This window comes from Danio rerio, chromosome 23 (genome assembly GCF_052040795.2).
Source record: "Danio rerio strain M-AB ecotype USA chromosome 23, GRCz13ab, whole genome shotgun sequence".
NCBI lineage: Eukaryota > Metazoa > Chordata > Actinopteri > Cypriniformes > Danionidae > Danio > Danio rerio.
The window spans coordinates 22,701,586-22,728,072 of NC_141043.1; the positions used below are offsets into that span (position 1 = coordinate 22,701,586).

The following is a 26,487-nucleotide window of genomic DNA, read 5'->3' on the forward strand; positions in this document are numbered from 1 at the left end:
TTCGTACTCACTAAAGCCCCGATCAGATCACACGATTTTTATTGTCGGTTAAGAAAGTCACAATGTCAGATATGTGTTTTTTTGTTTTTTTGTTGTTGTTGTTTTTTTTGGATAACAGATTACACGTTCCTTCACGATCAGTCATCTTGTGACGCCTACAGCGAGCATTATTTCCCAAAGCAGTCACAAGTGTTGCTATAACAATATTTCTTATCTCAATTTCAATTGTTTTTATCTTATTTCAATCACAATAAACACTGATGCTTGCAGACAACTAATGACTACATTATTTAAGGGCATTCCTTATTACATTGATAGGATTAAACTTATGATTTCTTTTTTTAAATGAAGACATTTTCTTTGAAATCTAAATATATATTTTCCTGTCAGGGTTTCTTATTAAACAATCTCTCGCCTGAACTTGCCACGAGTGAGATGGAGAAAATGAAAGCACAAGCAGCAGCATGGAAAAATCAGATGCTCAAGACATAGGGCTCTATTTTGACAATCTCGGCACAAAGTCCAAAGCGCAGGGCGCATAAGCATTAAGGGCATGTCAAAATTCTCTTTTGCTATTTTAAGGACGGAAAATCTAACAGAGTTGAGCTTATTCTCTTAATGAGTTATAGGTGTGTTTTGTAAATAAACCAATCATAGTTTCTTCTCCCATTCCCTTTAGAGTCAGTTGCGTCACAACAGCGCATTTGCATGGAGGACTTTGTAAGTGGAAAAACTGAACACTTCACTAGTGAGAAAACAGTTAAACAGACCATCTGCAGCAGGAGAATGTAGAATGAGTCTCCTCATTTTTTACTTTCACTTTCACTCTTGTGGATAAGAAAACGTGTTGTACACACAGACATCCATTAGCCTACATAATTAATTTGTTTGTTAAGCGCAAAGATTTGTTTCAAAACTATTTGTAAATTCAGTTCTAATTTCCAGCAAATAATAACGAAGTGTGCTCAAAAACCTGAGTTATATCCTAAAACACATGCTGTGCCCCATATGGTCTGAAACCTGACAGGTGGGCAAATCTAAGTTTGTTTTTAATAAAACAAATATAATTATGGATATAATAAATAATACTGCTAATAATGATAACATTATACAAAAGCAAATTGTCATGAATAAACTGGAAAAAAAACCAAGAAGAAGGCATGGAGGAGGTGTTTTTTATATGTATGTAGAAAATAATAATTGTTGTATTATTTTAATCCTTTAATTCTTTTTTATTTGTAAAGATATTTGTGTATTGCTCCACATCCTGTGTGTTAAGCAATGTTTAAGCGGGGCGCACAACTAACACGCTCTGCGATAGACTTTAGACCTCCTCTCAGCTGGTCTATTGGTCTATTGCCGTTCCTCAAAATAGCAAGCAATGCGCCTTTAACACACATCTTTTTTTAGACCTGAACGCCTATGAGCGCACATATGAGTGCAAATGCATTCATGCTGAAACTAGCAAACAACAATTGCTTTGCGCTTTGTGCCACATTGCACCGGGTGTATGATAGGGCCCATAATCTTTCAAATAACGACATGTTTAAAATATTTGTAAATATATAACTGAGATTTGTAATACAATCACAGTAAAGCATTGATTAAATCCCTATTTTCCTCAGATTGAGACAAATCATCCACCCGAACAGTTGAGTAGTGGAGGGGCAAAAACAAAAACATAATTCATATATTTTTCCTGGATAAAATAACTTTTTAAAAGAATTTTTATCTTAATTTAATGCATCTTTTGTTGGTCAGTTATCTATAAACAAGATAAACAAATAAAATTAGAGGTTCGCTATATGTGCCAAAACACGAATTGCTCTGAGGTTGTGTTGGTTTGTTAAATAAAATAACAATCTAGCCTAAATAAAATTTAAAGTGAAATATTTATAGTTTCAGAGAAGCCTATATTAAACTGTTTTTACTCTTAATGACAAATTTGAACAAGCAGGAAATACATGTTGCCAGATTACCTCTGAAAAAGAAACTCTGTTGGAAGGATGAGAGACCTCTGGATATTTACTCATCCTTCCAACAGTTTGTTCTCATCCAGTCTATTTTTTGATCACCTGACCGGAGCATTAACGGAGCACCCACAGAGATAACTGAGAAATGATGTGCTCCTATTGCACAGTGTCACCCACATGATGAAACTCATCGTGAAGAACAAGAAAAAAATTAAACATGCTAGACTTGCGATGATGTTGTGAGGCATCACAGGCATGGTATCGGTTGTTGTGAACTATGCCACATTACATGAAAAGAAGCGATGGAATCTTGTGTCACGACGCCCATTTGTGTACAAATCCAAGGAAATCGTGCCGAAATCATGACAAATTTGTGTGATTTAAACGAGGCTTAAGAGTGTATGAAAAAAACTAGTTTAGAGTGCCATGTGCTTTTAAAAACTAAGTTCAGGGTCGATTCCAGAGAGAATTGCGATGCATCCCAAAAATCTAAGGATGGGTGCATGAATCACAAAATATCAACTTATCATTGCAACCCTATTATTTAGTGTTAAATGATTGTAGCTGGGTTAGATGGCTTATTTTATTGAGAATGTATGTAAATTTATTGTGATTTGTATTTACCGTTGGTAACTGATAGCTAACCCTATGTTAGTCTCCACAAATACTGACAAATAGACACATGAGCACTGGAAAGATTCATTTGTCCAGGCTCTGCACATTTTCTCTCCAAAGCTGATGAGCGTTAAAAATCTTTCGTTCACAGCACCACTGTCAGACTTTAATAGACATGCTCTTTGTTTGTTATTCAGGCATCTCCTTCATCCCCAGAGAGGCTGGTGAGCATCTGGTTAGCATCATGAAGGATGGGGAGCATGTGAGCAACAGTCCCATCTCTCTGTCCATCAGTCAGGCAGAGATTGGAGATGCCAGTAAGGTGAAGGCCTTCGGTCCAGGCTTACACACCGGGCACACCTTCTGCAAGTCTGAATTTGTGGTGGACACTTGGGATGCAGGTATAATTCAAACTAGCTGATTCATGCTGTATGTTAAAGCAACTCTATTTAATTTCTTTAGTGGCTCATCTTTGTGGTTTATAAGTGCAGTTGCCTGTTATCAGTGCACTAAATCTGTTTGTGTGCATTTGTTGACTATCCTGACAGAACTGGATTAGCTGGCTAGCCAGTTAAGATTCAGTTTTGTTTACTCAAGTCTTGGTTTTTAAGTGTCATGAAGGCAGCTTGATTTTAATCACTCTTTGTTGCCATGGTATTATGGAGCAGGGCTGAGCTGAGGTACCTTCATGGTACCTAAAACCCAAAGTGCAAACTAAACTGAAACTGTGTTATACTACACTATATTCAACAATTATCATCACATGACTTCCATTTTCCTCTTTCAGCTCGTGCCATCAAGTGTTCTGTGTTTGATCAATCTCACACTTTTTTTTTCACTTCCTCTGATAAAACCCTCTCAGGTTTCTTTGGTGGCTGTGCCATGGCGTTCATGTTGGTTTTTTATAAGATTCGATAGACTATATTAGATTGTCTCACAGTTAACTTTTGGCTAATTTCACTTAGGCTTTGGAAACAGCATGCTCGTAGGCATTTTTATATATGTCTATCTTTCAGCTGGCAGGCGATATGCAAGTGTGATTTCAGGCAAAAGTAACCAGTTCTGGTTGCCACAGCAACAGAATTAATTTAGTTAAAGGTCCCTTGAAGTAAAACAAAACAAAGCAACATTTTTTAGATGTTAGTAACTGTATGTTTTTTTATGGATATCTAAAAGCTTGTATAGACAATTTGCATTTAAAAGATATAAACATCCAAAGCTTTGTCACTTCCGCCTATGGATCAAAGATTTTTGGACGACACCTCATACTTCAGTTTCTCATCAAATCTTCTGACCAGTCAAATACTTTCTAGTATCTCACATGCCCTGCTCTCTCTTCAAGTTTCAGTTGAGATTACGCAAAGTCTCTTTATAGGCAAGTGATTTCACTCGGCGGCCATCTTTGAAACGCCTCTTGGGCAGTATGCTCAGGCTTTTTGTTTGAATGGGGAAACATCAAATTCTCCAAAACTACTTGCCAAGCTTACTATTACATTTCATAATACGAATAACCAATAAAATTAAACAACAATTGTCTATTTAGTTTCATTTAGAAATGTTTGTATCACACAAGATCTGCAGAAACTCTCGTCTGTTTCAAGCCCCTCCCCCAGAGTATTGTCAATCTACGTTCACACTGCAGGCAAATGTGGCCCGAATCTGATTTTTTCCCCCTCATGTGACTCAGGTGATGACAGTGTGAACTGCCCAAACTGCATGGAATCTGATCTTTTCAGGTCAGATCTGTGCCACTTTCATATGTGGTCTTAAATCAGACACAGATCTGATGTTTTGCAATGCGACTGCAGTGTGAACGGTTAAGTCAGATTTCATGTGACTTTTACATTATCTTTGAGCGACATGCGTCATCATTCTGTGCTGCAGACATCATCTACCCCTCAGCAGCACAGTAGAACAGCACACAGGGCAATTACAGTACCACAGAAAGTTGGTTGTTCATGTTGAAAAAGATTTTGAAGGCAAAACTGGTGCTTGTTAACTAATCTGGTTAACGATTGAGGCATGGGTTGATCGCGAAGCCGAAAAGCGTTGTGGGTGTTGTGGATTGGGGTTTCGGGTGCAAAGGAGGAAGAACTTTCTCTTCGAGAGAAAAAAAGGGCAGGTGCTCGAGCACCCAAACCGCCTTTCTGCACGTGTCTGCTGTTTATAACGAAGTGAAATTAAATAACTCCTCAAACGGAGATAAACCAACTCCGCCTTCAGAGTTTAGTCTGCGGCTGCTCATTACCCTTGATGAGTTTACTACACCGGTGGTCAGAGCACCACGCACAGCGATTGTCATAAATCACAAACGATCAGTGTTTTTTATCACAAGAGACTTATTTAAGGTCTCAAATGCCGAAATACACATTAGTAGTAGCAGAACAATCATTTACAGTTCATGAATTACACCACGATTGTCTGAAAAAGGGTAATAATCATATAAGCATAATCTGACAACGTGCTTACTCATACAGCACAAACGTGTGCATAATTAGACATTTTGTGCTCTCCTTAATGCACTTTTGCGCATGCGGGTCAGTTTAGGACTATGATCTGTTCACACTGCAAATCTGATATTGGCCACATTTAAAAGAGCAGTGTGAACAGCCATGCAAAAAAATCAGATTTGAGAAAAAAATCAGATTTGAGCACTAAGCCTTGCAGTGTGAATGTAGCCTATAGCGATCAATGATTGACTCCTGTACTAGAAGGTGGGATTTTTTTACTCTATAACGATCATTGATTGGATCCTGTACTAGTAGGCGGGGCTTTATACACCATATTGACAGTTACACCTTTCCTCATTCAAAAAGATACGAGAGACATGTCTTGTGTTCTATAGTCTTTGACCATTCTCACTAGTAGAGCTGTGAGAAAACCAAAGAGCATAGAATCACCAAGAGGCGACACTTTAGTGCGATTTGGGAAACAGCCACTAGATGGCGCGGCAGCCATTTTGGAATGAAAATTCCAATAGAACAAATATTATAATTTTGTAAAATAAACTATTAAACGTGCTGATGATTGTGATAGTAAAGGTTGTATTGTCGTCTTTCAGGTTGTATCTCAGCTTTAATGCGCTTTTCAAATAAATAAATGAAAAACATAGCAGCTGCTTGCCATCGTGACAGCAATAAGATCCAATAGATCTGATTTCACTCCAAAATGGCGAATGAGGGGCTGTTACTGGGCGCTGCTGCTGCAATGGAATGTTCTATTGACTGTCGCCTCTTGTTCATTCTAAGCTCTTTGAGAAAACTAAACTAAGCTTTTGGCTGTTTTTTCAGAAAGGGGAGGAGCTACAGGTTAAAATGTACATAGTGCTGCTTTAGGAGATAGGTTGTATGTTATTATGCTTCATTTCATATGCAGTCTAAAAAATAAACATTTATTGTTTCCTTATTGATGTATTTTTAAAACCTTATGGATCTTGCAGGATATGGTGGCTTAACAGTTGTAATTGAAGGTCCCAGTAAAGTAGACGTCCACACAAAAGAGCTGGAGAATGATGGAACTTGCAATATATCATACTGCCCAATCAAGCCTGGCAGCTATAAAATCTCCATCAAATTCTCAGATGAGCACATTCCAGGTTTGTGCAGCTGCCCTCTATAATGACAATAAACTAAGTATTTACATTTATTCTGTATTTTTATTCAATGAGGATGCATTTAATTGTAAATGTAAATTGTAAATTATACACATTGGCACAAAGTAACACCAAAGTCTGTTGTAATCAAACTGAAAATAAGGATACAGCTTTATCTACTTTTTGTTAAATGTTAAATTTAAGGGGTTAAGGGTTTTTGTTTATACTGTAATGTACTGTAAATTCACAAACATGAGCAGTTCATCAACATTCAGAATTTCCTTTCTCTAAATTATTTGGTGGGGAATACCTTAAATGAATACACATTATATTCATTCCTCTTTGCCAGGGAGTCCGTTTACAGCTGTGGTGAAAGACCAAGGGCTTATGAGAGAGAACATCACATACAACCAGAAAGCTGCTCCTACTGCCAGCATTGGGAGTGAATGCAGTTTAGCCTTCAAACTCCAAGGTAAGATGAATAACACATTATAGCAATCCAAACGCTACACCTCTCTCTATCTCCTCGAGGACTTTATGACAACATTAACACACATACATTCCTATTCTTTACAGATGTTGATCCTGGGACTATGTCTGCTCATGTATATGAACCATCAGGAAGTTTTGGAGAGGCTGTTATCCTTCCTAGTACAGGCCGTGACATCTATGTAGTGAGCTTTCTAGCTAAAGAGATGGGAGTTTATAATGTGAGCATACAGAACAAAGGCCAGACGATTTCCGGCTGCCCACTTCAATACACCGTCGGCCCGCTGGGACGAGGAGGATCTGAGAAGGTGCAGGTTTGGGGACAAAGCCTTCAGACGGCTCTGGCAACTGTTCCAGGTGTCCCGCTAATATTTCTGTCTTCCTGCTTCTTGTTAGTTTTGTATTGTGACAGCTGGCTTATACAGTTGTGCGTCATATGTAAAGTATGTACTGATGTCATTTCGCAGCTGACTTTAATATTTGGTCGCGTGAGGCTGGAGCAGGGGCTCTTTCTGTCTCCGTAGAGGGTCCTGGAGAGATTGAGCTCCTCTTTGATGAGCAGATGGACGGGTCTTGCATTGTGACCTATACTGCACAACAGCCTGGTGGGTAATGGGCTATATGCACAGCTAGTTTTTTTTTTTTAGCCAATTAATGAACTTCTGGCGAAAGGTTTATGTGAACATTTTTTAATATTTTAAGGTTTCATTTTCATTTTACAGTACTGATGTAATTCGAATATAATCAGTTAAGTAGACTTAAGCTTCCAGTAAGTTGTTAAAAAGAAACAAAAGACCATTTTAATGCAGACACCGTCATTAGCAGCAGGCTATTGCAGAAACTCAGGTGAAAATACTGAGGTTAAATTAATTTCTGTATTTTAAATACTTGGACAATATAATTTATGCACTCTTCTTGTTTGGTCTGACACCCACTTTATATCGTATCTCAGCCAGGCAGTGAAGATCACTGTTTTTAAAAATTTTGGATGGGATGACAATTCACTGGAAGCCCTGGGGCTGGCTGACTGACACTAAAAGTCTGTGTGCATGTACCCCATTGACTGATTTGCATCGAACTGGGAACTGTGAACTAGTCAAGCCTGGGTATAAGCTGTTTGCAAAGAAAATGTTTCTAGTGTGAAAGAATTATTTTGATTTCAGTGACTGACAACAAAACTATTGTTTATAGTTCCTTATGCTTATATTAAAAGGAAGTTTAACAAAAGCAGAACCAAAAAAGCTATTTGTACAGTGCTCAGCATAATTGAGTACACCTCATTTTGGAAACCAATATTTTGATCCATTTCTCAGTGAATATAGACAATGTATTTTAGTGCATTTAAACAAAACTGATTTATTAAACAGATATATTTATTAAAATAATAGTTTAGTCACCAAATATATTTAGAAATTGAAAGATTTGAATGATTTGAAAATGATGAATGATTTTTTCCACTTTTTTTTTTTTTTTTTTTTGCTTCTCTTGATTTTTCCTCTTTTTTTAACTTTGTATTTAATATTTTCTATAACATAAATTTGGGTGTACTAGTTTTTGGACCGTTATCATAAGTTATTTTAAGAGATAAGCTCCAGATTAGGCTTGATTACTGACTAATCTAATGCATATGCACAAATATAATATTGTATAGTTTCCAATTAAAAATATAAATGTAAAGAATTTATTTGTGAGGGGTGTACTTATATATGCTGAGCACTGTATATAGTTGAACATATGAATATTTCAATAAATAAGGAATATAAAATTGGTGCATCTCTCTCCCTCTTTCTTTTTCTCTCTCTCGCTCACACTCTCTCTTTTTCTTTACACACACATAAACATACTTTTAAACTTTTAACTTGCTCTGAAAGATTTTTTGACCCATTTCTTGGTTAAATTGTGCACTTGGCACCACTCTAAGAAAACTTAGTTTTTGTTTTAGTGATAACCTATGGACAAAAGGTTTGAGAAGGGTTTGAGAAGAAAGTCTGTTTAAGGGTCTGTTCATTTATTTGTGTGATGGTATGTATTTGTATAAAATATGATAAACATTAAGAACAGTATACTAAATTATTTGGTCATATGTTAAGATATTTGTTTATTGTTTTTATAATTTTTTAATATAATTTATTGTATATTAAATGAAAAAGGCTAAAACAAACTTTGTTTAGACCAGGGGTGCCCAAAATTTTTCGTGTAAAGGGCCAAAAACCAAATATCATTGAGAGCAGTGGGCTGAAGGTAAATAAACTATATTACATTAAAGTTGCCATGGGTAATTTCCTAATTTATTAGAAAATGTTACTTTAAATTGTACTAATTAATGCAGTACAACATTTAAGATGATAACCTACTGCTATAAAACCATTAACTGTCACATTTAACTGGAGTTCACTAGTCAAGCAGAATCTGCCTTTGTCTTGATTTGTCCTATGTCCGACAGTGTGTACATTTAAACTAAATCTGATTCATTTACATAATTTAATTGAAACTTAATTTCAGTTAGCTTTTAACAATAAACCAAACAGACATATTGTTACATTAGGTTTGAAATGACAATATCTAAATAATCCTTATCATTCCTCCTGTCTTCTCAGATGGGATGGAGGGCCAAGTCAAAGGTTATCATGGGCTAACTTTGGCTCAAAGCCGCTAGTTTGGGCATCTCTGGTTTAAACTTTTTAAATTAATAAGTTGATATGTTTTGGAGCTTTGGTGTTGCCTTCTTTTTGAATATAATTTTGCAGTGTTTGCTGTTTGGCTGAGCACCCATTTATAGTGATGTGCGTGCTTTTGTGTATTTTTTCATATTTTATTTATTATTAACTATATAACCTGATTTCAACCAAGAGTAAGAGGAGACAGAGTGATGAAGCCAATTATGATATGGGGATAATTAGGAGGCCATGATAGACAGAGGCCAGTGGGCAAATTTGGCCAGGATTCCATGGTTAAACCCCTTTTTCAAAGGACTTCCTGGATTTTTTTAATGACCACAGAGAGTCGGGACCTCAGTTTAACATCTCATCCGAAAGACGACGCTCACTGAGCAGGATATAGATCCCATCAATAAACTGGGGGATCAGGTCCCACACAGACCGCAGGTTAAGCGCCCCTGCTGGCTTCACTAACACCACTTCCGGCAGCAACATAGCTTTATATTGTCTTCCTATCCAGATACTGACCGGGAGCAGCCCTGCTTATCTTCAGTAGAGAGTTGCCGAGAGCTATAGCTCATCAAACATGACATAAGCATATTGATTAAAAACAATATTTTATTTCCTATTCATGAACATATTTACAGAATCTGTTCTCTTACAGGTGACTATGAGGTTTCAGTCATGTTTGATGAGGATCATGTTTCCCAAAGCCCTTTTCTTGTGTCTGTCATTGCCGCCACAGACACTGCTGTCTCTGGTATGAATTATCAGTCTATTAAAGAATTGTTTAGGAGATATTGGACTGTATACTTTCTTTCTCAGGCTATAATTCTTCTTGTGCGCCGGCAGATCAAACTCAGCTGTGTAACGGTCATGGAGAAGCCTCTCTGTCAGGACCGCAGATCAACACAACATCTGACAGCAGTGCTGAGCCAGTTTTGCTGTCTGACGCTAGTAAAGTCATCTGCCACGGCCCAGGCCTGAGTAAGGGCTTTCTGGGACGCAAAAACACTTTTTATGTGGACTGCAGTAAAGCTGGTGAGTGCGCCGTGACATTAGCGGGAATGTTACTGTAAGTAATTCGTTTTACTGAAGGAATGCTGAAGAAATGTCTGTGTTTTGTGTTGTAGGACGAAACCTTCTGTTCGTGGGCATGCATGGCCCTACAGTTCCCTGTGAGCGGGTGTCCATCATTCACATGGGCCAGTGTCAGTACAGGATCAACTACGCTGTAAAGGAAAGAGGAAAATATGTCTTAGCAGTGAAGTGGGGAGATGAGCACATTCCTGGATCGCCGTTTTATATTAGTGTTGTGTGAAGTACATTTACGTGTGTGCGTGCGTGCGTGCGCTTGCATGTGTGCTAGTTTGTGTATATACATTATTCAAATGAGTGTTTTTGAAAGAAGACTCTTATGCAGTAAGCAGTAAGTTTGTGAAACATTATTACAAATTAAAGGGCACCTATGATGAAAATCAGCTTTTGTAAGCTGTTTGGACAGAACTGTGTATATATAGTGTGTCCATTGTAATATTGGAGTGATATTAACCCAAAAAGTTTTTTTTTTTTTTTTTTTTTTTTTTTTTTAATGGACCCAAATCCTAGTGATTTTGAGGCCCATCGCAACGTGATGTAGGAGTGTTGTTTTCCCGCCCACTGAATTGATTGATAGACACCATGATTCCATAATAACTTGTAAACACATGTCCACAGAACATTATTTTGCAAATAAACTGAGATAAAAAAAATTTGTTACAACTCTGTGAAGTTTTATAAGTTTTAAACTTTTTTAAAATAGAACATGTTTGTATTAAAGACCGCTTATTAACCACAGCCACATTGTGTCACGTGGTGCTGCAAATGGCATTTGTGTGATGCCACTAATACATTTTAGTATGTTTACACTAATACATTTTAGCTTTAAAACTGTTTTTTTAGAATGAAAACAATTCGCGTCCACACTAGTGTTTCACCTAGCTATTCTGAACAGCTCTGTGTCCACACTACACCTCTGAAAATGCAGCGCAACGATAAGTTAATATATTAATTAATGTAACCACATGATTCTGCACATTTGACTGACTACTTGCCTTATTTCCTAAATTGTATAAACTTATTGTACATTATACTTTTAATAACCATTATTGATTATCAAAACTGATATTCAGCAAAAGCGAGGGTGTGTTTGGTATATTCACTAAAAATGAAAGAAGGCAGTAATATTATAGGCTCCGTTTTGTTATGAATATGCACACAGTGAAGATGGCGCTCATATAAATATGCAGCTACATGACACCTCAACATTTTTGGTATCTGTTGGCAGTTCATTCTATCATGTTTCATTTTATTGCTACCAACCCTGGATGAGTTAATAGAGGTTATAGAGGTTGTACACTTTTCCCTGATTTTAAGTCTGAACTTTACATAAGAGGATGCAAAACTGAATTGTGTGTAGGCTACTTAATATTGAGGAAAACGTCCCGAACATCTGCAGCCCCGCCTCCGTTTTCAGATGTCTCTGTTTTCCCCTATCCACACCAACACGGAGCAGCAGAGTTTTTAAAAAGCTTCATTTTTGGTGCTCAAAACGCAATCCGCACTGGACGGATGGCGTAACCGTAGCAAAACGTATTCGGTTTAAAACTAAAACGTATTAGTGTAAATGGGTCTGAGTCTGTCACTGTGCTGTTTATCTGACATAACAAATGTTGAGAAGCAGACACCCATGTGGGAACGGTGGGCGGAGAGAAGCAGCTCATTTGCATTTAAAGCCACAGGCTACATAACAGCTACTGTTTACACCAAAATGACACCAAAATGGGCACAATCTGCTGGCTGCAGACTCGGTGCAGTGCAATCTGAGTTGTATCCAATGCTTTTTAATGCGCTTACCTAACCCCACCCCTAACCCTACCCATCACAGTGACGTCACTCACTCCATTGAGTGCATTGTGTCTAACATTGCAATCTCAGCTTGCATCATAAATGCTGCATCCAGATACTATTGGAAAATTTAGACACATTCTGGAGACACCAAATGCTTATTTTACATCTTGTAAAAGAGTAAAATAGGCACCTTTTAAAGTAACTGTTAGCTATTTGGATGTTTTTAAAATGCATTTATTCCTCTGATGCAAATCTTAATTTTCTTTTTTGTATGTGTGTCACATGATCCTTTAGAAGCCATTCTAATTTATTGAATTGATGCCCCAAAAATATTTCTTCCTGTGTTTAATGGTAAAATTTGTGCTCTAATATTTTGGTAGAAATTGTAATATTTTTTTATAGAAAGAACAAGAAATGCACTGATTTGATTTAAAAAAAAATTCATGTATCCTTGCTGAATAAATATATTATCCTTTTGAATAGTACTGTACATTTTATATTCTCCAAACTATTGTCTATCTTAACTTTAAAATAAAAAACAATCTCTTCATTTTTTTTAATATTTAAAATGATATTTAATGATACTCCGATTTTACTCCATTTGTATATAGACAAAACAGACATGTTTAAAAAAAAACAACAAAAATTAAACAATAACCACCAATATTACTAAAACTTTAAATTAAAAACAACATTTCAAGCATATTTTACTCTATTGGCATAGTATATTTCTGTGCATTGTCATTTTATTAAAGTAAATTATTTTCAGCAACTGTTTCTTTATTTTTATTTTTATTTTTGGGATAAAACAGTCTAATGTATTTATGCCTTATATGGATTTTATATTTATGTAACGTGTAAGCAACAAAATGCAACAAACATAAATGTGACATGTAAAAATGCAAATTGTCTCAATGTATTAAAGCCTTTATATGGATTTAAAGTTTATAAATATATAAGTAACAATTCATAACATAAAAAAAAAATGTGGCAAGTATAAATGCAAGTAAATTGATGTTGAATGTGATATCTAAAGAAAATCAGTCCTAACTTACATATGATGTATAAAACTTGGGGATTATTTTGGGATTTTCATTTTATTAAAAAATATATTTATTAAAATGTTGATTTCAATATTTTTTCATTCTGTTTTTATTTGTGAATTTTATTCTGAGTAACAGGAATATCGTATTTTCCATCTGAACTGATTGATTTCTTGAGATCACGTGATCGCCGCACAGTTTTCTCTGCATGTCACGTCAGTGTTTATTGGGATGAGCAGACATGCTGACATGGACTTTAATTAAGTTAAACAGATCTACAGTATGAGGATGATGAACAAACTGGACTTTTCAGGATCTGTCCTTTGAGACCGCTTGATTACAGCTGACCTCAGTGAGTGACGTCAATGTCGGATTAACCTTTTGAAGTAAGTTCACTGCTCTCAAACTGTTCCCAATCTGTTTGAGTCATTGGGGAGTTGTTATTATTTTAATGATTTTTACTCGTGCAATGCCAATTGAAAGGTTTAGTCGTCGTATTTGCAATATTAAGATGTAGTTGTACATTTCAGAATGAACAAAATCATTATTTACGCATTTTATACGCAGTCAAACTGAAGTGAAGGCATGATATGATGGTTAACTGAGTATTTTAAGCACAATGTGAGTTATCTAGGTTATAAGTATTGATTAGACACAAACAGATGCTGGCCGCCCGCCCCTCCCCCATCCTCACTGCTTTTATGCATTTAATTTTGAGGTGTTTTTAAGTTTTCTTTACTCGTTTGTAATGCTGTCGTGGTACTTGTTTTGCAGGTTGTTTGCTACATGAAAGCAGCAGGAATGGATCAGGATATGGTGAATATGTTTGCCATTGCTGCAGGGACTCTTGCTATTCCTCTGCTCCTCTTCATGGCCTCCTTTATGCTGTGGCCATCATCACTCATCAAAGTCTATTACTGGTAAATGCCATTTCTAAACACCATATGCGTATATTACTTCATAACAGATTGTTATATATATATATATATATATATATATATATATATATATATATATATATATATATATATATATATATATATGTGTGTGTGTGTGTGTGTGTGTGTGTGTGTGTGTGTGTGTGTGTGTGTGTGTGTGTTGGTCTCCTCTCTCTCTCTCTCTTTGTGACAGGCGTTAATGTATTGCGCCACTAGAAGGACACAGTCAGTTTTTTCCCCTAGTAAATACTGAAGCTGTGTTTTATTGTTAAACTCAGTGAATTGTGGGTAAATGCTCTGTAGTTTAGGATGGAATGTTTCTCGGATGTGCTGATAGTTTGTGCAGCGGGTGAGGAAGTGTTCCTCTCTGCCTGGTCACAGTGTGGACAGATGCGGCTCTCTCTGGGTTGTCTGTATCAACCCGTCTCTACAGTCAGACTGTGAGCACCCTGCAGCCTGTTTTGGTCATTGTTGTTCTTAATTTACTGTCCTTTACTGCACTCAGATATGTTGATGTGGTATAATCTCTATTTAGGTCTAAATAACATTGAAGCTTACTTTGATTTAGTGGAATGAAGCAGCTGTAAAACAGATACTTTTCTTTTCGTGCATTTATTATTTGATTGGGTTTAATTCTGTAGATGAGCATGTCTGTGTCCTGATGCTGCCTACCGTTAGCCATATTTGTTGTGTTGGTTTGTGTTTCAGGACCATCTGAATCAGGGTTTTTTTTATGTCTATTTATATATATATATATATATATATATATATATATATATATATATATATATATATATATATATATATATATATATATTAGGGGTGTAACGATACACAAAAGGCACGGTTCGGTTCGGTTCACGGTTTTGGAGCCTCGGTACGGTTCGGTTTCTGTTTGCTGTGGGGTTAGGGTTGATGTCATGCTAACAGCAATGCTAAGGGACAATTCACTTAATAACAAGAACATCTTAACTTTTCCTTTATTAACTTTGTCATCGCATTTTTAGTACAGTCAGGATACCAGTAAACAACTAAAATTAAATAAATACCTCCAATATAGACTAGTCAGAAAAAAAACTATTCTCTTTAGTGCAGCCATCTTAACTAAGTAAACTAAAATTAAATTAATAACTGCAGTGTAGACTAGTGAAAGATCTTCTTCAAAAACACCATAATATCCACATTCTGCGATGAGAGGCTTGATCTCTGTGCAGACACAGACGCTCATTTTTGATTATATGGTTTTATTTAGATAGATAGGTTTCCGTTTAAATTAATGAAAAATATACATATAATGTGTTTGTAAAGTGTTTTTTCATGACATATTCACCAGTAAAATACATTGCGGTTGTGTCTGAAACTAATGTTAGGGTTGTAGCCGGCTGTATGTTTGCCTCCCGATCTCTCTCTCTCTCTCGCTCCCTCTATGCCGGTCATTTATGTAGGTCCGCCTTCACGACAGCTGATGCCTGTCATTTCTGTAGGCCCGCCTTGTTGACAGCTGATTGGTCAGGAGACCGATCTATCATCATTTGGCGACGCAGCGTGGGAATGTAAAAAGCATGTCAGGAAGAGCGGGAGAGAGAGCGCTTTTTCCTTTGATCTCGTTTTTCGTGTATTTTTCTCACATGATTATGATTTTCGTTGTTTTTGCTTAACTTTCGTTTGGGTAAAATTATTTTGCATTACTTTTGCCCACTTTAAGAAATTTTGTGAGGTTTGTACATTTTTATTTCAATTGATTTGTATATTATTTTTTAACTCCGACAATATAGCTGTATCTCCTCAAGTTCAGTCTTAGTGTAAGGTGGATAGGGAAAATGTCATACGATTTCCATTTTGCAAACACGTAGAACATGTATTGTTTAAGACATCAGGTAAGAGGTGAAAGTCATCTTTGTTTATTTTATTCAGTATAGGGAAGAATGCGGCGCACGGCGCTGAAGACCTTTTTTTTCTTTTCATCAGTTTTAGCGAGGTAAGAGGGGTTATTCATGAGTTAGAATTGTTTTATTATATATATATTTTTGTTTGTCTTCACTATCACCCCCTTGCTCGAGTTTAACTCATTTTTGTTTGATACTTTTGTTTGAATTTGTTACTTTATTATATTATTTTTATTAGTGTAAATATTTCTCTTTTTTTGTATATTTGGGCATTATTCTGGTTTTACTTTTGTACATTAAATCACTTTTGTTGGCAGTTCTGTTGCTTACACCCTCACATTGTGAAATTACCACACTTTTTAAATGTTTTTCCTTACAAGTAAGGCTTTGTCTACGACACAAATTCTATTCCTGTACTCAACTGGAAAACCAAAATGTTTCCACACAGATGACTTAAATGTGTCTTGGGGATCTGCAATCTCAGTACTATGTGAAGCAGCCATCCTGCGTCCAGTAGTAACGAGTGTGATGCTTACTCAAGTCACATGACATAACATGCACTAAAATACTAACTTTAGAATATAATATTTAGAACAAATCCTCATCATTACTAAAATAATTTAATCAAATATGATAATAAAGATGTGTTTAAATTGGTTCAGTTAGTTAGAGACAAGTGACGTCAACCTCAACAATGGTCAGCAGGGGGCGTGAGAGTACCGCGGTACGCCACGAGAGTTTGGTGTTGGTGTATCGCGATATTTCGGTTCGGTTTTAATATCGTTACACCCCTAATATATATATATATATATATATATATATATATATATATATATATATATATATATATATATATATATATATATATATATATTTATTTATATATATATATAATATTTATATATTTATATATATTTATTTCTATATATATATATATATATATATATATATATATATATATATATATATATATATATATATATATATATATAATTTATTTATTTTTTCTATTTATTTATTTTTTTTGTCTATTTCTTGGTTTTTGAGGGCTTTAAAAGGATAAGGATATTTTTATGTGTTTCCAAAACCATTTAACCATTCAATATTCAACATTCTCTCTCTCTTCATTTACAGTTTTGCAATAATGCACATTAAACTGAGTGCACATCTGAGTCTTATGTATTATTGTGGCAAATGCGCAGGTACTGGCGGAGAACTCTGGGTCTGCAGGTGCGTTATGCAGACTGTGCTGGTTATCGCTTCTGTTTCTCACACAGAGGGAAACCAGGCCTCAGACCCTCTATACTGATGCTGCACGACTTCTCTGCTCATAAAGACACATGGCTGCCCATGCTGAAGGTATAGAATAATTACACTGACTGGGTGTAAGCTAGAAAATTAAAATAACATGTAAAGTTAAAGTCAGAATTATTAGCCCTCCTGAATTATTATCCCCGTCCCCATTATTGTTCTTATAGCCAGTTAAATGTCTGTTTAAGGAGCAGTATCAGTAGATATTAAGCAGACAGTCTACTAATACTCAAATGGACCATCAAAATAAAGTTACGATGGTTTGTTCTGTAGACAATCAAAAAATACTAGTGCTTTTGACCTTAAAATGTTTTTTTCAAAAATTAAAAACTGCTTTTATGCTAGCCGAAATAAAACAAACAAATAAGACTTTCTCCAGAAGAAAAAACATTATAGGAATTACTGTGAAAATTTCCTTGCTCTGTTAATCATCATTTGGGAAATATTTAAAAAAGAAAAAAAATTATAATAATTTTGACTTCACCTGTGTATTGTTCTTTACAAGCACTTTGTGTTTTCATCTTAAACAGTACCTTCCCAAACATCTGCATCTGCTGTGTGTTGACATGCCAGGACATGAGGGTACAACACGTACCAACACAGACGACTATTCAATCCAGGGCCAGGTCAAGAGAATACGTCAGGTAATGGCTGAATGTTTGATACTTAAAACATAAATTACGTATCAAATGCCACATCCTTAAGTTGTTTATACTTAAAAGTTGTATATTACTAAAAGAGATAGTTCATCCAATAATGAAATTTCTGTCATCATTTACTCACCTTTGACTTGTTGCAAACACACAAAAGAAGAAAGCAGAAAACCTGTAACCACTGACATCCATTGTATTGGTTTTTCCTATTGTGGAAGTCATTGGTTACAGATTTCTGGCTTTCTTCAGTATGTCTACTTTTGTGTTTAACAGAACCAAACATTCTAAGAGAATTTTAATATTAATTTAGTCAAAATTTTCCACTCTATTACAATCATGAATAGTTTGTATGTTTTTGTTTTTAATATAGGCTTAATTTGTACTTCATGTTTCATGTTATTGCAGATTTATGGGAAGAAAAACACATACGGTTTTAAATGGTACACTCCAAAATTCATTAACAGGGAGGAAAATGACATTTTATTTTATTCGGGAAGCATCTATTACATTAGTAAACAGGAACAAAAAATTCAATATTACTTATTTTTATTATTGAAAATTACATTTAAAATAAAAGCTGTTCTCTTTCACAAATTTCACACGGAAATGAATGCAGCACAATCTTTTGCAGAATTGATACTGAAATGTTTCTTGAGCACCGGTCAAGCTTATTAAAATAATTGACACTAAAAAAATTAGGTCTTGCTCTCTCAGCATGTTTTAACAGATTTTAAAAGATCAAAATTAAAACTTGAAAATTGGAATTGTTTGTTTGTTTGTAATATTTGGTCTCACTCTTACTGTAATTTTGTTTAAATAAATGTACCATTGATTAGCACAAGAAAACCTATTCAAACCACAAAATTCCAATCATCAATGTAGAATGTAGAAAAACTAAACAACTCAAGATATTTGTAAAGCCTAAAACACACCTTACAAATAAAAATCAATCAACTTCATTTCAAAGTAAGCACCTTTTTTTACATTCATAAGTTGAAAATCAATTCTGGCCATATATGTTTTTTTTAATCAAAGAAATATAAAAATTTCTACAAAGCCTCTTCTTAAATCTCTCTTCATTGATTAAAATGATTTCATCAAAAAAATCTAACTTATTTAAACTTGATATTGTCCTCATTAGTGAATACTCCTGACTCTTACACCATTCAGTTTGTAGAGACCATTCGACTGAACAGAAAGCCGTTTCACCTGGTGGGCACATCAATGGGTGGCACTGTGGCAGGAGTGTATGCAGCCTGTCACCCCTCTGATCTCTGTGGTTTAACCCTCATCTGTCCTGCCGGTCAGTCAGTACATTTATGCATGGATGCATTTGTACAGATAACACTCCTACATGCTCACATTTTTTTTTTCCCGCTGAAGGTCTGAAGAACCAAAACGAGAGCAAGTTTGACAGTCAGATGCATGATGTGGAGCACAGCCACTACACACTCGACATTCCACTTATTCCCTCCACTCCTGAGGAGATGGAGGAGATGCTGAAGCTCTGTTCACACGTGCGCTTCAGAGTCCCTCAACAGGTAAGTCTAATGCAGGGTTAAATGGATGGATCGGGCAAACATTAAAAAAAATGGCTGCTAATTTACTTACTATCAGAACATTTAAGATGTGTTGACTTCTTTCCTTCAGTAGAACATTAAGATTTTAAGAAGAAACTGTTTTTGGAGATCTATTGTCAAAAATATTCTATTGCGACTTGGAAAAAAGTCTATTTCATGCTAAAATTTTGAACTAGAGAGGAAGTCAATTTGACTCTTGTAATTGAATAACTTTGTTAAAATGAAACCTATATAACTATAGTACTGTTTTTTCCTAAATGTGTGTATATTTCATTCTTACATTATTATTTTGAAACTACAAAACACAAAAGAGTTCTGGGTATTTCTCACTTGAGTGGCCATAACAGTCAAATTGATCAAATTCATTTCAGCGCCTGCTATTTTTACCTTTGAATATTCATCCTTCTGTTGTTGCTGTTGTAAAACACAACTGTCTGATAGCAAAGACATAACTTTAATCTCGAGGACAGTTTAGCAACTTGTATTTTTAGCAGTGCTGTCAAAATTAGTGCGTTAACGCATGCGATTAATTTGAAATATTTAACGCGTTTAAAAAAATTAATGCAGTTGCAGTTTTTTTTTTCTGTAGTGGTTGACGTGTGTTCAACATGCAAAGAAATATGAATAAGATCAAGGAAGCACTTTTAGTAGGATGTTGCATTTCAAGGCTATCCAGCGTTTCCTCCAGAGTTTCATCTGATTTCGTATGTTTCATTTTTAATCTTTCGACTTTTGTTTTAATGGAATTTATAACCACATGCCGGAAGAAAGAAAAATCTCTGCATTTCGTGACTCGGTGGTCCTTTAAGGTAATCAAAAATCGCTGTTTACATGGTAGACTCTTAATAAGAGTATTATCTTTATCATATTAAAATCTGAGTATTGGTGTCCATGTAAATGTACTCAATGAAACTCAGATGATGTCGCGAGCTGTCAAAGACAGCGCACTCTGTCGTGTTTACCCCTTAAACACAACTTTTTTTAAAGCGTCTGCTTCACGTTGTTGTGTGAGAATCCTTGTGAAATACAGCCATACTTAAGAACGCTTAGTTTAAGCAAATTTGATAAACGCGATCATGCATGTTGAATCTAAATGGAGTCGCTTCAGCTGTGCTGTCCTGCGTGCGTTGTGTGTGTGTGTGTGTGTGTGTGTGCACGCGGCTAAATGGCTAAACATCACAGATTTTGCTGTCAGTATCCCTCATAGTTGTTTGAATGTCTAGAGATGGTGTGACCAAAGTCCCTGTAAGAATTAGTCTTTGGTGTGACACAATGCGTACCTGTGGGTGCCTTTGATGTATCGTTTGATGCTTCTTACGTCCATGTCGCAGCACCAGTGGCAACAAAATTAGGCACCAAAATGCAAATGCTGATTCAGTGATCCTGCTTGTGACAGACTGTTCTCACTCTCAGCTCACATCATTCAAAAGAAAAGAGCTATATTGTCCCCCCATAATGTCAACAGACTGGACTGTCTTAGCAACTGGCTGAATGTAAAGGATTATAAAATGTACTTTATAATCATTGGTGGAAAGAGTACTGAAAAATCATACTTAAATAAAAGTATCATTGCTTAAAATAAAAATGTAGTGTAAGTAGAGTAAAAGTATCTGTTGTAAATATTACACCGAGTATGAGTAAAATGTAGACCTTTCAAAACTACTCCGAGTAGAGAGTCGTGAGTATTACTCTGTTAAAAGCTGATGCGTTTAAATGTCATTTGTTTATTTGTGTAAACGTAACATTCTGTAGTGCAATTACTTATTGTCCATCAGGCACACAACATCATAAGAAGTTAATATTAGGTTTGATTTAGGTTGTGATGTCAGGTGACCACAATTCAATGTTTAGCCAGCGTCTAAGAATAACGTTATGTTGATGTCCAATTAAGACGTCAAATGATGTTGATATTTGGTTGACTTTAGGTTGTGTTGGAAAGTAACCAAAATCCAACGTCGAGCCAAAATCTTAAACCAACGTCATATTGACGTCAAATACTGACATTTATTCATGAGGGATGGCAATCAAGATCCAATGTCTGATAAACGTCATACTGGTAACGTCCTCACAACATCAAGCTGTAACGTCATTAGACGTTGATATTTGGTGGTTTTTAGGTATGACTTTGGACTGACCTTGAGTTCTGACGTCAACATGTTTTTCATTTCCAAACAAAATGCAACGTCTCCACGACACTAGGGTACAACATCATTCTAGCGTCATGTTGACGTCTTGTGTCTGCTGGTTGTTTAAGGCCATTTCAGTCATCATACAGTCAACATCAGTCGTCTTCTCATCAGTGACAGGCATCTAAACAGTCTCTAGCTCAATGCGTGTGATGATTTTGGACATCTTCTTGGACACTTTTAATGCTTCCAAACAGTTTGCTGCGATCATAAAGCGCTCATGTCTTGAGGTAGCTCATTATGTGGAGATTTTACTTCTGTGTGCGATTTGATTGGACAGGAATCACAGGACTGATATTTCTAATCCCCATAGACAAGAAAAATAAAGTAGTGACTAAAGGTTGAAGGAAAGTAGTGAAGTAAAAGTACCAATTACTGCACTAAAAATTTACTCTATGAAGAGTAAAAGTACACATTTATAAAACTACTTGGTAAATTACAATTCCTGAGAAAAACTACTCAATTACAGTAATTTGAGTATTTGTAATTAGTTACTTTACACCACTGTTTATAATTAATGCTCTCAACTATCCGCAATACAAATTTTCAATTTGTGCAATTGTTTGTATTCAATTCTTTAGTATATTTTTCCATTTTTGCAATCCCTGTATTTTGGCATTTTTTGCAGTTCACTTAGAATCCAACATGGAAATATATTTTTTTTCTTTATTGGCATTGATTGTTTTGAAATTCAAATGGCATTAACATGCTTGTTTTTTTCTGTAATAAATATGGCTGTCAAGCCAGGATCTTGATGGTTTATTGTGGGTATGTTGTTTACATGAAGAAATCTGTGTTACAAGTTAAACAAAAATTCTAATAAACAATTATAATTTAAATTTAAATAGTTTTTTTGTCTTGGGTTTACATTAATTTTACATTTGAATAGCCAAAATTACAAATTTCAGCCTTTTAAATGTGATAAATCGCGATTAATTGCAAAATAGGTGTGATTATTTGTTGTTGTTTTTTCATCGATTGACTGCACTAATTTTTAGGGTAATGACTTCAGAAAATTATGATGACAGAAATTCAAAGCTTTCATTTCTAAAATCTCAATAAAAGCTTTAAATGTGAACATGACATGTTTGGTACAGTCTTATATGAATAGTCAGAATGTATCTGTGTTTATGCTTAGTGAACAGCGTTACAGCGATGCCCTTCAGAGCCAATTACTTTTATTAACTCTTATCTGTTGAGCACATGAGCACAACGGCCTATCAGAGTTGTTTAAGAACTCAACAGAGCTCAAGCGTTTGTGGGAAATGGATGTTTTAAAATTTCAGTATCTATTGTATTTTATGTTGCCAACTCTCACTCTCAAAAAATTGTCAAACATTGGCTTTAATATAGAGATCATATATATATATATATATGATTATTATTATTATTATTATTATTATAAAAAAGTGCCATTTTGATGATGAATACAATACTTATTCTGCTTCCTCACAGATTATATTTTTATAATGTTTATAATATTATAATAATATTAATAATAATGTTGTTATTATTGGTTAGTTTCCTGCACTGAACTGTTCATTTTGCTTCATAAAACCTCAATGTATCATCAGTAGATGCGTAAATTAATTTTATTTTGCCTGTATATGTTTTGTTATTTTTCAGTTTCAGTAGCCATTGTCTTGGATGAGGGTTTTCTCCAAGTAGCTCAAGTTTGTAGATTAAAATCTATGTTGATCCTGGAACAACATTTCAATTAGCCAATCAGAATAAAGGAATACATTTACCGTTTATGTTTAGTTTAGGGTTACGTAATAGGTTAATGCACTTCCACATAATTGCCCTGTGGTTCTGGGAATAATTTACAATTATGGTTGGGTTAAGTGGGAGGGAATACATAAGGGTTACATTTTGGAACAAAAATTCAGGATGGCATTGTGACTTGCGTAGCTATATTAAAGAATAGCCACACCACAATAATTATGATCATGACAAAGAGAAACAATATAGTTTAAAAGACTTTCAGGCTGATTTTAAAGTAGATAAAACAACACAAGACTACAGCACTCACTGATAAACAAGGTTGTATATTCTGCTGCTGTTGACTCGTAATATACTGTATTTAAGTGTGAAAAACTATTTCTTGCTGTGATTTAAGATTATAGATTTAAAACACAGCGTCACACACAAAATGATATGTTTGCCTTTGATTATAGATTCTCCAAGGCCTGGTGGATGTACGAATACCACACAATGACTTTTATCACGAGGGTTAGTATGAACACATATACTACTGAAGATTATAACAAAAAGTCTTACATTTTTTTTTGTTTTATTAAAAATGTTTTGCTTAATTGTTCTTAAATTGTTCTCTAAACCATTACAGTGTTCATGGAAATTATGAGTGAAAATTCTAAATATGCTTTGCATGAGCATCTACAGGAAATAATTACCCCTTTACAAGTCATATGGGGCAAGCAGGACCAGGTATGTGTAAACATGCATACTGTAAACATAGAAAATCACACATGTGGGTCAAATATCTTGGTGGTTGCATCAAAATATATGTATAAAAGTGATTTTTATATATGTAGAAAACATTAAATACAAGGAAATTGCATTTAATTTAATGTTAAATGATTGGTGAAATAATGTTCCATTGTCATTCAGCATTAAATATTGGGACATCGACACAATTCTAACATTTTTGGCTCAATACACCAACACAATGGATTTTAAATGAAACGAAAAAAGATATATATATGTGCTTGAACTGCAGACTGTCAGCTTTAATTTGAGGGAATTACAACAGTTTGTATATGTGCCTCCCACTTGTTAAGGGACCAAAAATAATAGGACAGAATAATAATCAAAAATCAAATTTTCACTTTTAAATACTTTGTTGCAAATCCTTTTTAGTCAATTACAGCCTGAAGTCTGGAACGTATAGACATCACCAGATGCTGGGTTTCATCCCAGGCGATGCTCTGCCTGTAAATATATGATTTATGTAAACAAAGCTACATACTTATTCTGGCCAATATTTATGAAACTATAGAAATTAATGAGTAATCAAATTAAATGTTATTACATTTTAAATTATAATTAAATTGTGTTGATGGCAAATGTATAAAACCTAGAGATCTGAAAAATAGCAGCAAAGTATAAATCATTTAAATTGACAGCAGATTTGTTTTTTTTTAAAGCTGCACCATGATCTTTTGCCTTTTAATAAATCATTAAATGATTATTCTTCTAAATATACCTGACAAGATTTTTTTCAAGTCAAGACAAATTGAGGTTTATTTTCATTCCGCTACATATATGTAGACATTCAGTGGAATTTTGTGAAATGTTGTGTCTTGCAAGGCCACAGTGCTAATTAAATCAACTAATAAATATGAACACAACACTGGACATCTGAGCTATTTTAAACCTATACATAACTAAGATACTGGAGCGGTAATTTAACTATACTTACTTTACATATACTATAAATACTTAAACTATACACATAACCTAAGACAGACTATACAAATACTTTTACATAGAACAATATTGTGCAAGACATTGTTAAAAAGAGGTACTCAAGTTTGAAGATAGTTTAAGTGTTCGTGCATATGGAGAGTGAGCGTTTCTACAGGTGGTTTGTCAAGCCCACTCACCTGTTTGAAGCAAACTTCAGAAATGCACAATGTTTTTTTTTCTAAAGATATGGAGTGCTTGTACAAAAGTGTCTGGTGCAAATATATAATATATAAACTATTTAAATATGTAAACAACTAATGACATTAGTTGTATATTCTAATTCACTATGTAATTCACATTCTAATTTTCACTATGCAAATTGTTTTATGGTACATATGTTTTTTTATGGTTTTATTTATTTACAACACATCTGATATTGCTATCTGTCCCGTCAGGTGGTGGATGTGTCTGGGGCAGCAGTGATCGCTGAGACTCTTCCAGGCTGTCGTGTTGATCTGCTGGAAAATTGCGGTCATTCAGTTGTGATGGAGCGACCGCGACAAACAGCCAAACTCATTTTCGATTTCATCATCTCTCAGCAGGGCACAGAGAGCGTCAGCATGAAGAAGAAATCCTGAGATCTGCCATCCCACACATACTGCATAATACTTTTTTAAGAAGTATTTAATAAACTAAAAATACTAACTAATACTCATACAAGAATTCTGCAGTATGTCCACCTTTAAAGTTTTTTGATCCATTTAAAACAAAATGAACACAATGTATTTATAGAATAAGCACTTTAAAAAACTCCTGAATCACTTCAGTAAGCCTAATTAAATTAATACACACAGTTACAGTTAGCCTAATAAAATTAGTAATTTTTTATTGTAGGACTATATTACATTGGTTGTGTTGCTAAAGGGACAGTTCACATAAAACGAAAATTCTGTCATCCTTTACTCATCTCCCACTTGTTTCAAACCTATTTGAGTTTCTTTTGTTGAAGAAACAACTTCCTAAATAATTAAGTATGAGTAAATGGTAAGAACATGTTTTATTTATTTTTTTATTTACATTTTTTATTTATTTTATTTTATTTTTTTTGTATGTTATCTCTTTAAATCCAGTACCTCCACTATGACAGAGAAAATTAGCTCTGGATTTAGTAGTTGTGTAATGTGTAGTTTTATTTATTAACCACTTGGGTGCCAAAAGTTACATACTGTAGCAAGAGACTGTGCAG

General features: G+C 34.8%; 2 protein-coding genes across 7 annotated transcripts in view; both read left to right on the forward strand.

The window, feature by feature from the left end:
- flnbb (filamin B b) overlaps positions 1 to 11,087 on the forward strand; it is a 46,183-nt gene extending 35,096 nt beyond the window's left edge. For 4 of the 5 annotated variants that reach the window (XM_087306875.1, XM_087306876.1, XM_087306877.1 and 1 more), the window contains exons 36-43: positions 2,786 to 2,989; positions 6,028 to 6,183; positions 6,530 to 6,652; positions 6,757 to 7,026; positions 7,137 to 7,274; positions 9,991 to 10,086; positions 10,179 to 10,367; positions 10,460 to 11,087. In XM_087306875.1, the coding sequence (XP_087163001.1) occupies positions 2,786 to 2,989; positions 6,028 to 6,183; positions 6,530 to 6,652; positions 6,757 to 7,026; positions 7,137 to 7,274; positions 9,991 to 10,086; positions 10,179 to 10,367; positions 10,460 to 10,647 (1,364 nt within the window). In that variant the 3' untranslated portion in view covers positions 10,648 to 11,087. Of the gene's footprint in view, positions 1 to 2,785; positions 2,990 to 6,027; positions 6,184 to 6,529; positions 6,653 to 6,756; positions 7,027 to 7,136; positions 7,275 to 9,990; positions 10,087 to 10,178; positions 10,368 to 10,459 lie in introns of those variants that run through there. The other variant, XR_015523419.1, reaches the window with a different exon arrangement.
- Positions 11,088 to 13,452: 2,365 nt separating this feature from the next.
- abhd6b (abhydrolase domain containing 6, acylglycerol lipase b) lies at positions 13,453 to 25,955 on the forward strand. 2 transcript variants are annotated; one of them, XM_087305831.2, is made up of 9 exons: positions 13,453 to 13,501; positions 14,055 to 14,178; positions 17,285 to 17,441; positions 17,924 to 18,037; positions 19,217 to 19,349; positions 19,430 to 19,587; positions 23,990 to 24,044; positions 24,160 to 24,260; positions 25,697 to 25,952. In XM_087305831.2, exons 2-9 carry the CDS (start codon positions 14,060 to 14,062, stop codon positions 25,877 to 25,879), a joined length of 1,020 nt encoding a protein of 339 aa, XP_087161957.1. In that variant the 5' UTR covers positions 13,453 to 13,501; positions 14,055 to 14,059; the 3' UTR covers positions 25,880 to 25,952. The 2 variants fall into 2 exon arrangements, with proteins under 2 accessions (XP_087161957.1, NP_001315288.1); NM_001328359.1 differs by having other exon boundaries at positions 13,455 to 13,644; positions 14,033 to 14,178; positions 25,697 to 25,955.
- Positions 25,956 to 26,487: the final 532 nt, after the last annotated feature.

Bases quoted from the DNA above. Each gene is read 5' to 3' on its own strand.
- abhd6b (NM_001328359.1), top strand. From the start codon at position 14,045: ATGAAAGCAGCAGGAATGGATCAGGATATGGTGAATATGTTTGCCATT. The intron at 19,588-23,989 runs GTAAGTCTAATG...CTTTGATTATAG, and splicing joins GCTTCAGAGTCCCTCAACAG to ATTCTCCAAGGCCTGGTGGA. The intron at 24,261-25,696 runs GTATGTGTAAAC...CTGTCCCGTCAG, and splicing joins TATGGGGCAAGCAGGACCAG to GTGGTGGATGTGTCTGGGGC.